We start from the raw sequence: 12,237 nt of genomic DNA on the forward strand, positions 1-12,237 counted from the left end.
GGTGGTGGTAGGTAACCCTGAGCCAATCCTCACTGGGCAGCTAGAAAGCTGGGTGGGAAGCTTACTGATATTTAATATTCCGGCAGCATCCCCTTCCCAATCCAGACCTGCCCACCCCACCCCACCCCACCTCACCTCCTTTGAGAAAAGAATCTGGGTGGGTATATATAGGGGGAAGATTAGTGAAGAGAATATCTGTAGAATTCCATCTCTGCGTTTCCTTGACTCTGCCTTAGTACTTCATGGTTCCACAACTAGGGATCTTTATTACTTGTGCACAAGTCCCTAGAAGTGAAATGGATCCTGACTCTTAATGTTTTCATCAGGAAGAATTAATGTTAACTCCTTTATGAGATAGGAGTATGGGGTATGCATAATGGTTTGGATCAGAGAGGCAAGTGAGTGGCTGATCTCCCAAAACAAAGGAGTGTTTGAGTTCATACCATGAAATGGTTGGTTATAAGTGAAGAGGGTAACAGCCAGTTCAGCTTCCTAGTTCTGTATAAGGACTGTTGTATTTGAGGTTTGTCTATTTCAGTGTGTGCCCCTGCCCCTAAGAAAATTGAAGAGGTGTGTAATTTTTTAAAGATTTTATATATTCATGAGAGACCCACAGAGAGAGACAGAGACACAGGCAGAGGGAGAAGCAGGCTCCCTGCAGGAAGCCCGATGCAGGACTTAATCCCTGGACCCGGGATCACGCCCTGAGTGGAAGGCAGATGCTCAAGTGTTGAACTACTCAGGTATCCCAAAGAGGGGAATAATTGTTACCACGTTGAGCTGCTGAAACTTGTTTACTGATTTTTGACTTGCATTGGTACTTTGTTGTCTGCCCCCACCTTCTATTACAAATTAACAGAAGGGAAAATGGAAAAACTGCCAATACCTGAATTTTGGGGGGAGGGGGGTCCCATGTTATTCCAATTGGAATCATACACTTAGGTATCTTTTATCCCTGTAGGGGAAAAATAACCTTCAGAACTACCAATAATAGGAAGGGGGTGGATTTTTTTTTTTTTTTTTAAGAACAAACTGTTTCAAAAAAAATAAAAATAAAAAAAAAATAAAGAACAAACTGTTTCCCATCATAATGTATTATCTTTTAAGGTTTTATTTATTTTTAGAGCTAGAGTGCAAGAGGGAGAGGGACAAACTGACTCCATACTGAGCACAGAGCTGGACAGGGAGCTCTGTCTGTCCCAGGACCCTGAGATCATGAGATCAACACCTGAGCTGGGATCGAGAGTCAACTGCTTAGCCAACTGAGCTACCCAGGTGCCCCCCATCAAAGCAGATTCTTAAGCATGTCCTCAAACCCTCTCACCATGTGCAGTGTGTTAGATGGCACAGTAGATAACGTGCTATGTGATCTTCCACCCTGAAAAACCTTCCATTGTTCGTCATTGATCTGCTTAAGAGCAGACCTACTTGGAGCCTGAGACCAGTAAGTACTGGATGATGGAATGCACCCTAATGGATCTTTCTCTTTTCTTTCAGCAGCTGTTCAAACCATGTCCGAAGTGTTAGTAAAGAACCTTAGCAAACTGACTCTCGACCCTAGTATCAAACTCCCTTCCCCTCTACCAGACTATCCACCCCAGCAGCAGGAGAGAGAGAAGAAACCACAGGGGCTTGTTGACCGCATCCTCAGCAACAACAGGAAGAGGAGTGGAGTGAGGACTCTGTTAACTGCTAGGAAAGAAAGGATGGAGAGGATGATTCGATTGATTCAGTACCAGCGCTACCTCAACAAGCGGTCCATGGTAGGTTCCAGTGATCTAGACAGCGTTTCCCCATGTGGGCAGGGGTGGGGGAGTGGAGGTGCACAAGCAATTAAGAATGAGCAGCAGTCACTCAACTATCCTGGTGAGCGCAGGGTGTGAATAACACTGGGATTTTTAACATTCTCCAATTTTTATCTTCCAGTAGATGTATAATATTAGTAATCTAATTTTCAATCATTTTTTTTCTTCCCATAAAGCTTCAAAAGGATCTACCAGAGCAGGAAATTGAGGTAAAATAAGATTTTTTTCAAATGATACATGTGGGTGGGTATCTGATTTGTATTCTAAAAGATGTTATTTATCCATGTAACAGAGTAAGACTGCATAAGCAAGGGGGGTGACGGAGAGAGAGAAATGGTCTTTCCACTGAGCAGGAAGCCCGAGACGCGGGTCTCAGTCCCAGCGCCCCTGGGAACATGACCTGAGCTAAAGGCAGACGCTTAACCAACTGAGCCACCCAGGCACCCTATTTCTTGTTTTTTCTTTTTGAGAGAAGGAAAGGTAAATTGACTTTGAATTTTGGAATATCTAGAAACTCTGGAGAAATCCATTCATATTTGTAATGTTTAGTGTAGTTTTGTTAATGGCAAAATTGATCAGAAAGTCCAGTGTTCCCACATACCTCCTGAACACAGTCTCCTCCACTGAACATTCCATGCCAGGATGATAAATTGGTAGCTGATGAACCTACACTGACATCACCTCCAGTCTATTTCTTACATTAAGGCCAACTCTTGGTGTGGTATATTTGTACTTCAAGTGCTGTCAAAAACATGGTCATGGAGGGATTCCTGGGTGGCTCAGTGGTTTGGTGCCTGCTTTCAGCCCAGGGCATGATCTGGAGTCCCACGATTGGGTCCCACATCGGGCTCCCTTCATGGAGCCTGCTTCTCCCTCTGCCTGTGTTTCTGTCCACTGAGCCTGCCCCCCCCCCCCCCGCAAATGTTTTTAAAAAACAGTCATGACAATACTCCATAGTAAGAGGGCATACAACCCGAGTTCAGTGTTGAGAAGTAATTGCTCACATTTAAGACCTTCCGAGAATGACACCAGAATATATTCTTGTTGGACAATCGGCTGTTACCATCACATAATGACCCACAATAGGGCATTCTTTAGTACCCACGTTTCAATCCTGCCTCATTGTCCCTAAAAAAGGTGTATTCCAAAGGCTATTCTAGAGGTGGCTCTGCTGCGTGGCTCAGTTGGTTAAGCATCTGCCTCTTGATCTCAGTTCATGTCTTGATCTAGGTGGTGAGTTCAAGCCCCGCATGGGCTCCGTGCTCTGTGTGTAGTCTACTTTAAAAGGTTATTAATAAAAACCAAGCCTAGATTTGAGAGTTGTTTACAGCTCATGGTGCAATTAATCCATTTCTTCCTCTCCCCACCCCAGGGTGAATCCAGAGTGGAAAGATTTAGATGTACCTGTCATTATTGCCTGTATCATAAAGATGTTTCTGAGGATACCAGCATGGAGAATAATTATGACACGGAGCCAATGTAAACATAAACTTGTACTATTTCCTCTGATGAGTAATTCTAGGATCGTTATGCAGCAGCTCGGGAAAGCTGTTCTATGTTAAGACAAATTGTAATATTTTAATAATCTATGATATAAACTGTCTTGTATCTATTCTAGTTTGATATTAGTAGTTTGTGAGGAATCCTGTAGTTTTCATTTGAATGACTTCAGTTCCTGTAGTTTGCATTTGAATGGTGTCAGTTTATGTCCACTTTTCAATTTGACCTAAGGAAGCACTACTAGGTTTTGAGTGTGCCTAAGTGTTTGAGAAGCCTAAAGTCATTAAGATAAAACCTAACATCAAAAAATCGGAAGCCAAGTAACTTGTGCAGAAGGAATACACAGAAAACTTGGGGTGGTTTGGTTAGAGTATAATTAGGGGAGGGTGTGCATAAGGTAGATTTTTCTGGTTTTCAGAAATTGTAACTTTTTTGATGTGCTATTTCAATTTTTAGTAGCAAATGTGTATGTAGAGGATCTTATTAAAATTGAGACTTATTTGAATACTTAAAGAGTCTTGTTATTGGGGCGTGTTTGGGTGGCTCAGTCAAATATCTGCTTTCAGCTCAGGTTGTGATCCCAGGGTCCTGGGATTGAGCCCCACATCAGGCTCCCTGCTTAGCGGGAGCTGGTCCCCCTGTTTCTCCTCGTGATAGCAGTCAAAATCTTATTTTTTTGATTGCTTTTGCTAGCTGTGTATTCAGTGAACGATAGTTCTTACCTCATGACATTGCTATAATGTAACCTGACATTTTAATGTGTGATATTGTCCTGTTGGGAAGGAATTTGATACCTTTGGGGGTAAGGTTAGAAATTAAGGACACAGATACTTGTCCATACCAACTTCTGGAAGAGCTCTCAACTGAGAGGAAGATAGAATTGGAGCATGTGTTCAGAGTTTTGTTCATTTACAAGAACACCATACATAAGAGAAGCCACTAAAGACCTAGGCTGAAGAAATAAATCCCATGCGATAAATCCCTGGTAAGAAATGATCTGTGGGTCTTCAGAATGGAGTGGAGGCAGAAACCAAGCATGAACTTGAGAGGACTGGCCGCAATAAATGGCAAGTGCAGCAGTGATGTCTTGGGATATTAAATGTTAGCCCCTGCTTGCTACCAAGGTAGGTCTTCAGGGGTTATTCTACCTAAAACTAGTCGGGCTACCCTAGTCTACCAACATGGTAAGTGTGGGCAGGCTTGAAGTTTGGTGAAACTTGGAACAAGATTACACAGTATGTGTTCTGTATTCATTAAGCCCATTCAAGACCACGTAAGAAATGGCTGGTGTGAGATGGAAATACTGCCTGTGCCTAAAGCAAATGCTCTATTGTGTGCCTCTTCATCTTTCCTCTTAAGTTCCTTTCTTTTTTTTTTTTTTTTTTTTTTTTTTAATTTTTATTTATTTATGATAGTCACAGAGAGAGAGAGAGAGGCAGAGACGTAGGCAGAGGGAGAAGCAGGCTCCATGCACCAGGAGCCTGATGTGGGATTCGATCCTGGGTCTCCAGGATCGCGCCCTGGGCCAAAGGCAGGCGCCAAACCGCTGCGCCACCCAGGGATCCCTTAAGTTCCTTTCTTTGGGCACCTGGGTGGCTCAGGGGTTGGGTGTCTGCCTTTGGCTCAGGTCCTGATCCTGGAATCTGGGATCAGGTCCACATCGAGCTCCCCATAGGGAGCCTGCTTCTCCTTCGCCTGTCTCTGCCTCTCTGTCTCATGAATAAATAAAGGAACTTCTAAAAAAGATTATCATGAAAAAAAGTTCATTTATCAGGTGTTAAGGGATTTTATGTTAGATTTCCTCACTGATTGCAATATAGAACAGGTGTCAACTTTCTTTTTTTTTTTTTTTTTTTTTTTTGCCTTAGTTTTACAGGTCCCTGGGCTACTCAATTAAGCATCACCTGCTTTCGGCTCGGGATCTTGGGGTCTTGGGAATGAGCCTCTCTTTGGGCTCCCTGCCCAGCGGGAAGCCTGCTTCTCCCTCTCCCCGCTGCTTGTCCTTTCTCACCACTATCTTTCTCAAATACAGTCTTAAAATATTTTAAATTAACTTCCACCCAATGTAAACTATTACTTCAGTGGGGCTGAAACTCACAACCCTGAAATCAAGAGTCTACTGACCCGGCTAGCCAGGTTGCCCCTACACTTATTTTTAGCTTTTTAAGAAATTTCAAACAATTCCCAAGGCTAGAGCAATAAGCTTATGTACACAACTCATCTAGATATTAGCCATGTTTAACACTTTTTACTGAGGTATTTGGAAGTAAATTTCAGATGTTACAACCCTTAAACCTCAAGTACTTGTAACTTGAGCAAGAGTATTATGTAATGAGTCATTTAAGAGGCTTAGGCAAAATTATACAATTCCTTCATATTCAGCCTTTCTATATCATTCTTGTGACTTAGGCAGCAAAGATTTAGGTTTTGTGGTCTAACACGATCTGAAAATGTTTCGGTGGGTAATTTTTTTTATCTCACTTTATCATGCCAGCTATATTTGTATGTAATAGTTTGGGAATTTAGGAGAATTCAAATTTCATATAACTTTATTAACATTTTTACTTTTAGTACCTATTTTCCTAATGCAAACAGTGATTATTACTACATTTTCCCCTTTTTTCCTTCCTTACCCTTCTGTCTTCTCTACCTCTTAATTTGAATTGGAGTCCATTAAATTATATATTCAGCTTTGTCTTGCTGAACTCAAGTTTTCATAGGAAACTTTTTTTTTTAAGATTTTATTTATTCATGAGAGATACACAGAAAGAGGCAGACACACAGGCAGGGGAAGAAGCAGGCTCCATGCAGGGAACCCTATGTGGGACTCGATCCTGTGACTCCAGGATCACGCCCTGGGCCAAAGGCAGGTGCTAAAACGCTGAGCCACCCAGGGATCCCCGGAAACAACTATTCTATATCCATTTTTGTCCCTTTTTAAAGTCCTTTTTCCTTAAAAAATTTTTTTTAAAAAAATTCCTTTTTCCTGCAGTTACATATATGTAACGCTCATTGCTGTGTCTTTTCTGTACTTAACCAGTTACTCCTCACTTGTTCTCTAGTGCTTTCTTCAGAAAGGACTCAGTGCCCTGAAGTCTTTAATATTTCAAACTGTTCTTTTTTTCTTGACCACTTGTCTCCTTTTGCTCAAGGATATTAGAAGCATTGTTGAAATGTTGTAAATGCTGAGTGTTAATGAGAGCTGAGGCCAGCTTGCTCCCCCTTCCCCCTCCCCACCCCTTCACTTGTTTCTCTTTTTGCCTGATGGTTCAAAAGGGCTTTTTATCTTTAAAGATAGCTCCTCAAATAGCTCTCTGTTTGGACCATTTTGGATCATTTCCTCTTGAACTTGGTGTGTTCTTTGTTTCATTTAGTTTCCTGAGGGCTTTCCTCATAATTGTCCTGTTCCATTCCTTTTGTTTTCCCTGGGGAGTTCAGTCCTGTGTATTTTGGATTGCCTTTATCTTTATTTTTTCCTATGCATCCTTTAAATATTTCCACTTAATTTTCTTGTTCTTTCTACTATTTGCAAACATACCTTGGAGTTGTGAGTTTGGACCAGACCACTGTCATAAAGCAAGTCTCACAACAAAGCCAGTCAAATGAATCTTGGTTTTCGGTGCCTATAAAAATTAGGTTTTACATTATACTTAGTTTATTAATGTGCAAAAGCATTATGTCTAAAAAAAATTTAGATGCCTTAAATACTTTTTTGCTAAAAATATTAACCATTTGAGTTTTCAGCCAGTGGTAATACTTTTACTGGCCAATGGTCTGGCCTCCAATGTTGAAGACAACAATGAAGTTTGCTTCATCAATTCTGTGTAGCATTTTCCAGGACAATTTCTGTGTAGCATCCATCTATGCTATTTGATAGCGTTTTGCCCACAGAACTTTCAGGATTGGAGTCGATCCTCTCAAACTGCTGCTGCTTTATCAACTTTAAGTTAATGTACAATGTACTATTCTAAGTCCTCTGTATTTCAACAATCTTCACAGCATCTTCAACAGAAGTAGGTTCCATCTCAAGCAACTTTTTTTTTTTTTTAAGATTTTATTTATTCATGAGAGAGGCAGAGACACAGAGGGAGAAGCAGGCTCCATGCAGGGAGCTGGATGTGGGACTCGATCCCAGGTCTCCAGGATCACACCCTGGGTTAAAGATGGCGCTAAACCGCTGAGCCACTTGGGCTGCCCAAGAAACAACTTTCTTTGCTCTTTCTGTTCTTTCATTAGAAAAAAAACTCTTATTCAAGTTTGATCATGAGATGGCAGCAATTCAGTCATATCTTTTTTTTTTTTTTTTTTAATATTTTATTTATTTATTTAGGATAGTCACAGAGAGAGAGAGAGAGAGAGGCAGAGACACAGGCAGAGGGAGAAGCAGGCTCCATGCACCGGGAGCCTGACGTGGGATTCGATCCTGGGTCTCCAGGATCGCGCCCTGGGCCAAAGGCAGGCGCCAAACCGCTGCGCCACCCAGGGATCCCAATTCAGTCATATCTTAATGCTCCGCCACTGATTCTAGTTCTCTTGCTGTTTCAACCACATCTATAGTAACTCTACTGTAGTCTTGAACTCCTCAAAATCCTCCAATGAGGATTGGAATCAACTTCATAACTTGTTAATATTTATTTTGACCTCTTACCTTGAATAATGTTCTTAATGGCATCAAGAATGATTTTCCAGGTTTTCAATATATTTTACCCAGATCTATTAAAATTCACTATCAATGGCAGTTATAGCTTTACAAAAGGTATTTCTTAAATAAGACTCAAGTCTAAAAATAAGACTTGAAAGGTGAAAGCCCTGTTTCATGAGCTGCAGAATGGATGTATTAGCAGCCAAGAAACAACATGAACCTCACTGGACATCACCATCAGAGCTCTTGGGTGACCAGGTGTATTGTCAATGAGCAGTCATGTGAAAGGAAATCTTTTCTTTTGAGCAGTAGGACTCAACAGTGGACTTAAAATATTCAGTAAACCATGTTGTAACCAGACGTGCTGTCACACAGGCTATTCCACTTATAGAACATAAGCAGAGTACATTTATCATAATTCTTAAGGGCCCTAGAATTTTCAGAATGTTGAATGAATATTGGCTTCAGCTTAGAGTCACCAGAGACATTATCCACTAACATTAGCCTGTTCTTTGAAGCTCTGAAGCCAGGCCTGACTTCTCACTAGCTATGAAAGTCATAGATGGCATCTTCCAGTAGAGGCCTGTTTCATCTACATTGAAAATACGTGGTTTGCAAATATTTTTCCCCACTTTGGTTTTTTTTTTTTATATATCCTTTTGCTTTATTTTTATGCTCCTAAAATTTTTTTATGGAGCAATAGTTCTTAATTTTAATGAAGTTCAACTTACAGATTTTTTCCTTTTAGTGATCCTGCTTTTTTGGGTGGGGGTAGGGGTGGAATCCTGCTTTTGTGTCAACTCTTGAGAATTATTTGCTTACCTTTAGATTTTTTTTTTTTTAATTTTATGTATTCATGAAGAGACCCGACAGAGCTCCCCAGAGGGGAGCCTGCTTCTCCCTCTGCCTGTGTCTCTGCCTGTGTGTGTGTGTGTGTCTCATGAATAAATAAGAATCTAAAGAGAAAAAAAAAAAAAAAACAGGCTCCCTTCTGGGAGCCCGATGAGGGACTTGATCCCAGGACCCTAGGATCAAGACCAGCTCAACCACTGAGCCACCCAGGCGTTCCCTACCCCTAGATCTTTAAGATGTTTTCTGATGTTTAGTTTTGTTTTAAGTCCATGATTCTCGTTTTCAGTTAATTTTTGTATAAGGGGGATCCCTGGGTGGCGCAGCGGTTTGGCGCCTGCCTTTGGCCCAGGGCGCGATCCTGAGGATTCAGGATTGAATCCCACGTCGGGCTCCCGGTTCATGGAGCCTGCTTCTCCCTCTGCCTGTGTCTCTGCCTCTCTCTCTCACTGTGTGCCTATCATAAGTAGATAAAAATTAAAAAAAAATTTTTTTTTGTATAAGGTATGAAGCAGAGGATTTTTTTTTTTGTTTGCGTATAGATTTCCTTTTTTTTTTTAATTTTTTTATTTATTTATGATAGTTACAGAGAGAGAGAGAGGGAGGCAGAGACACAGGCAGAGGGAGAAGCAGGCTCCATGCACCGGGAGCCCGATGTGGGATTCGATCCTGGGTCTCCGGGATCACGCCCTGGGCCAAAGGCAGGCGCCAAACTGCTGCGCCACCCAGGGATCCCGTCTGTATAGATTTCCAACTGCTCTAGCAGCATTTGTTGAAAGGCCATCTTTCTATCATTGAATTCCACACCTTTGTCAAAAATCAAACTCCTTGTGTCATTATTGTGGTCAAAATACACACCATAGGGATCCCTGGGTGGCGCAGCGGTTTGGCGCCTGCCTTTGGCCCAGGGCGCGATCCTGGAGACCCGGGATCGAATCCCATATCGGGCTCCCGGTGCATGGAGCCTGCTTCTCCCTCTGCCTGTGTTTCTGCCTCTCTCTCTCTCTCTGTGCGACTATCATAAATAAAAAATAAAATAGACACCATAATATTTACCATTTTAACCATTGGTAATTAGTTCACTGGCATAAAGTACATTCCCATTGTGCAGCCATCAGCATATCCTACCTACCTCATATAAGTGTAATCATATAATTGTCCTTTTATGTCTAGTTTATTTCGTTTAACATGTTTTCCAGTTCAAACATTGTAGCATGTATAGACCACAATTAGCTTATTGAATCTTTCAGGGATCCTTTTGGGAGGCTTCCTACAACACCTCTGCTTATTCCTCTTTGGCTAGCATTCAATCCTGTAGCCATACTAATAAGAGTGGTTTGGAAACATATATTTAGCTGAGGGTGCAATATGCCAAGCAAAAAATTAAAGTTTTACCAAAGGAGACAGAAAACCGACTTGAAAAGCAACTCTTAGTCTGTCGCAAATGCATTAAAGAATATTTGAATAGTATTGAAAGGAATTACCTGGACATCAGAACAGAATTCAGCGCTCAGGATAGTGAATTCTGGAATCCTTTTCCTCTTCCTCGGTATTCCACTTTTTAAAATTTCAATTTTAATTTAAATTTTTTTATTTATTTATGATAGTCACAGAGAGAGAGAGAGAGAGAGAGAGAGGCAGAGACACAGGCAGAGGGAGAAGCAGGCTCCATGCACTGGGAGCCTGATGTGGGATTCGATCCCGGGTCTCCAGGATCGCGCCCTGGGCCAAAGGCAGGTGCCAAACCGCTGCGCCACCCAGGGATCCCTTAATTTAATTTTTTAAAAGATTTTATAAGAGAAGCAGAGACATAGGAAGAGGGAGAAGCAGGCTGTCTGTGGGGAGCCTGATACAGGACTCAATCCCAGAACCCCAGGATCACGACCTGAGCCAAAGGCAGACACTCAACCACTGAGCCACCCAGGTACCCTATTATACTTTTTAAAAATAAAGATTTAAGTAGTCTCTGCCCAACGTGGGGCTTGAACTCATGACCCTGAGATCAAGAGTCCCATGTTCTTCTGATGCCACCAGCCAGGTGCCCCTCAGTTTTGAATTACTAAGGCTCATCTTCATGCCCCAATTTCTGTGAATGAAAAAAAGCTGTTTAGTTCATTTATCCTTAAGAACACAGAAGATTTAAAAAGAAATAATTACCCTAAGGAGGATTTGTTCAACCCACATTCAGAAACAACAAAACAGCAGTACTCCAAATTGTTCATTAGACTGCACAAGATCCCACTGTTTCTAAAACATCAAAGAAATAGAACTGAAGAAAAATAACACTTCTCAGATACTCCAGGTTTATCTTTGTGTTTGAGTAATGCACTCTGGACAATACTGCGTGAAGGAGGACAGAAAGTACAAGGTGAGCTGTGCTTGAATATAAGTCCTCAACTTTTACCTAAGGCTCTCTCCTGCCATTTTGGAGGCTGTAGTGATGCTGGCGAAAGGACTTCTAAGGCCATTTTTGCTGACTATAACTGGTGTCTCTGAAACCAAAGGAATCACACAGCTCTTCTTAAAATTGAAGGTAAAAAGGAAAAAAAAAATTGACGGTGGGGCACCCAGGTGGTCCAGTCATTGAGTCTGCCTTCAGCTCAGGTCCTGATCCAGGGTTCCCGGGATCAAGTCCCACATCAAGGGAGCCTGCTTCTCCCTCTGCCTATGTCTCTGATTCTTTCTCTGTGTCTCTTATGAATAGATAAAATCTTTAAAGAAAATTGAAGGTGTTTATGTTAGAGATGAAACTGAATTCTATCTAGGTGAGAGACATGCTTAAATACGTGCAAAGCAAAGAACACAGTGACTCCAGGATCACACCCCAGGCTGCAGGCGGCGCCAAACCGCTGTACCACTGGGGCTGCCCTGGTGCTGGATTTAATGTTCAAGCAAAATTGGCTAGAGATAGAATATTTGCTTTTATCTCTTTCAAGGTAAAAATATTCTCTCGACTTAAACTGGTTTATTGCAGATATATGACTTATTTGAAACCACCTCAAGGGATTTCCGGGTGGCTCAGCGGTTTAGCACCTGCATTCAGGCCAGGACGTGATCCTGGAGACCCTGGTTCAAGTCCCACATCAGGCTCCCTGCATGGAGCCTGCTTCTCCCTCTGCCTGTGTATCTGCCTCTCTCTCTCTCTCTGTGTGTGTCTGTCATGAATAAATAAATAAAATCTTAAAAAAAAAAAAAACTACATCAAATTCAACTTGGAAATGGATTTTAATGATTAATATCTTAAATTTTGAAGATTTCCCCCACAGATACTTGGAAAGAAATCCAAACTCTCTTGTCTGTATTCAGACAAGCTGCATCCATGTTTCAGATACTTGAAGCTGCTGGAAAAATCAGTTTGTTCCTCTTTGAGAATCATTCTTTGCCCCATCAAGTATTTTCTATGGGGGAAAAAAAAATTGTGTTCAGCCTAATCATTGTTTG

The 12,237-nt window shown here is 41.6% G+C and overlaps 1 protein-coding gene across 14 annotated transcripts in view; it reads left to right on the top strand.

Annotated features, from left to right (window-relative positions):
* DPPA3 (developmental pluripotency associated 3) overlaps nucleotides 1-12,237 on the top strand; it is an 85,947-nt gene that overhangs the window by 49,015 nt on the left and 24,695 nt on the right. For 10 of the 14 annotated variants that reach the window (XM_072799167.1, XM_072799168.1, XM_072799169.1 and 7 more), the window contains 3 exons: nucleotides 1,498-1,763; nucleotides 1,982-2,014; nucleotides 3,178-3,284. In XM_072799167.1, the coding sequence (XP_072655268.1) occupies nucleotides 1,498-1,763; nucleotides 1,982-2,014; nucleotides 3,178-3,284 (406 nt within the window). The remainder of the gene's footprint in view (nucleotides 1-1,497; nucleotides 1,764-1,981; nucleotides 2,015-3,177; nucleotides 3,285-12,237) is intronic. The other 4 variants (XM_072799178.1, XM_072799179.1, XM_072799180.1 and 1 more) reach the window with 2 other exon arrangements.

This window comes from Canis lupus, chromosome 25, assembly GCF_048164855.1.
Source record: "Canis lupus baileyi chromosome 25, mCanLup2.hap1, whole genome shotgun sequence".
NCBI lineage: Eukaryota > Metazoa > Chordata > Mammalia > Carnivora > Canidae > Canis > Canis lupus.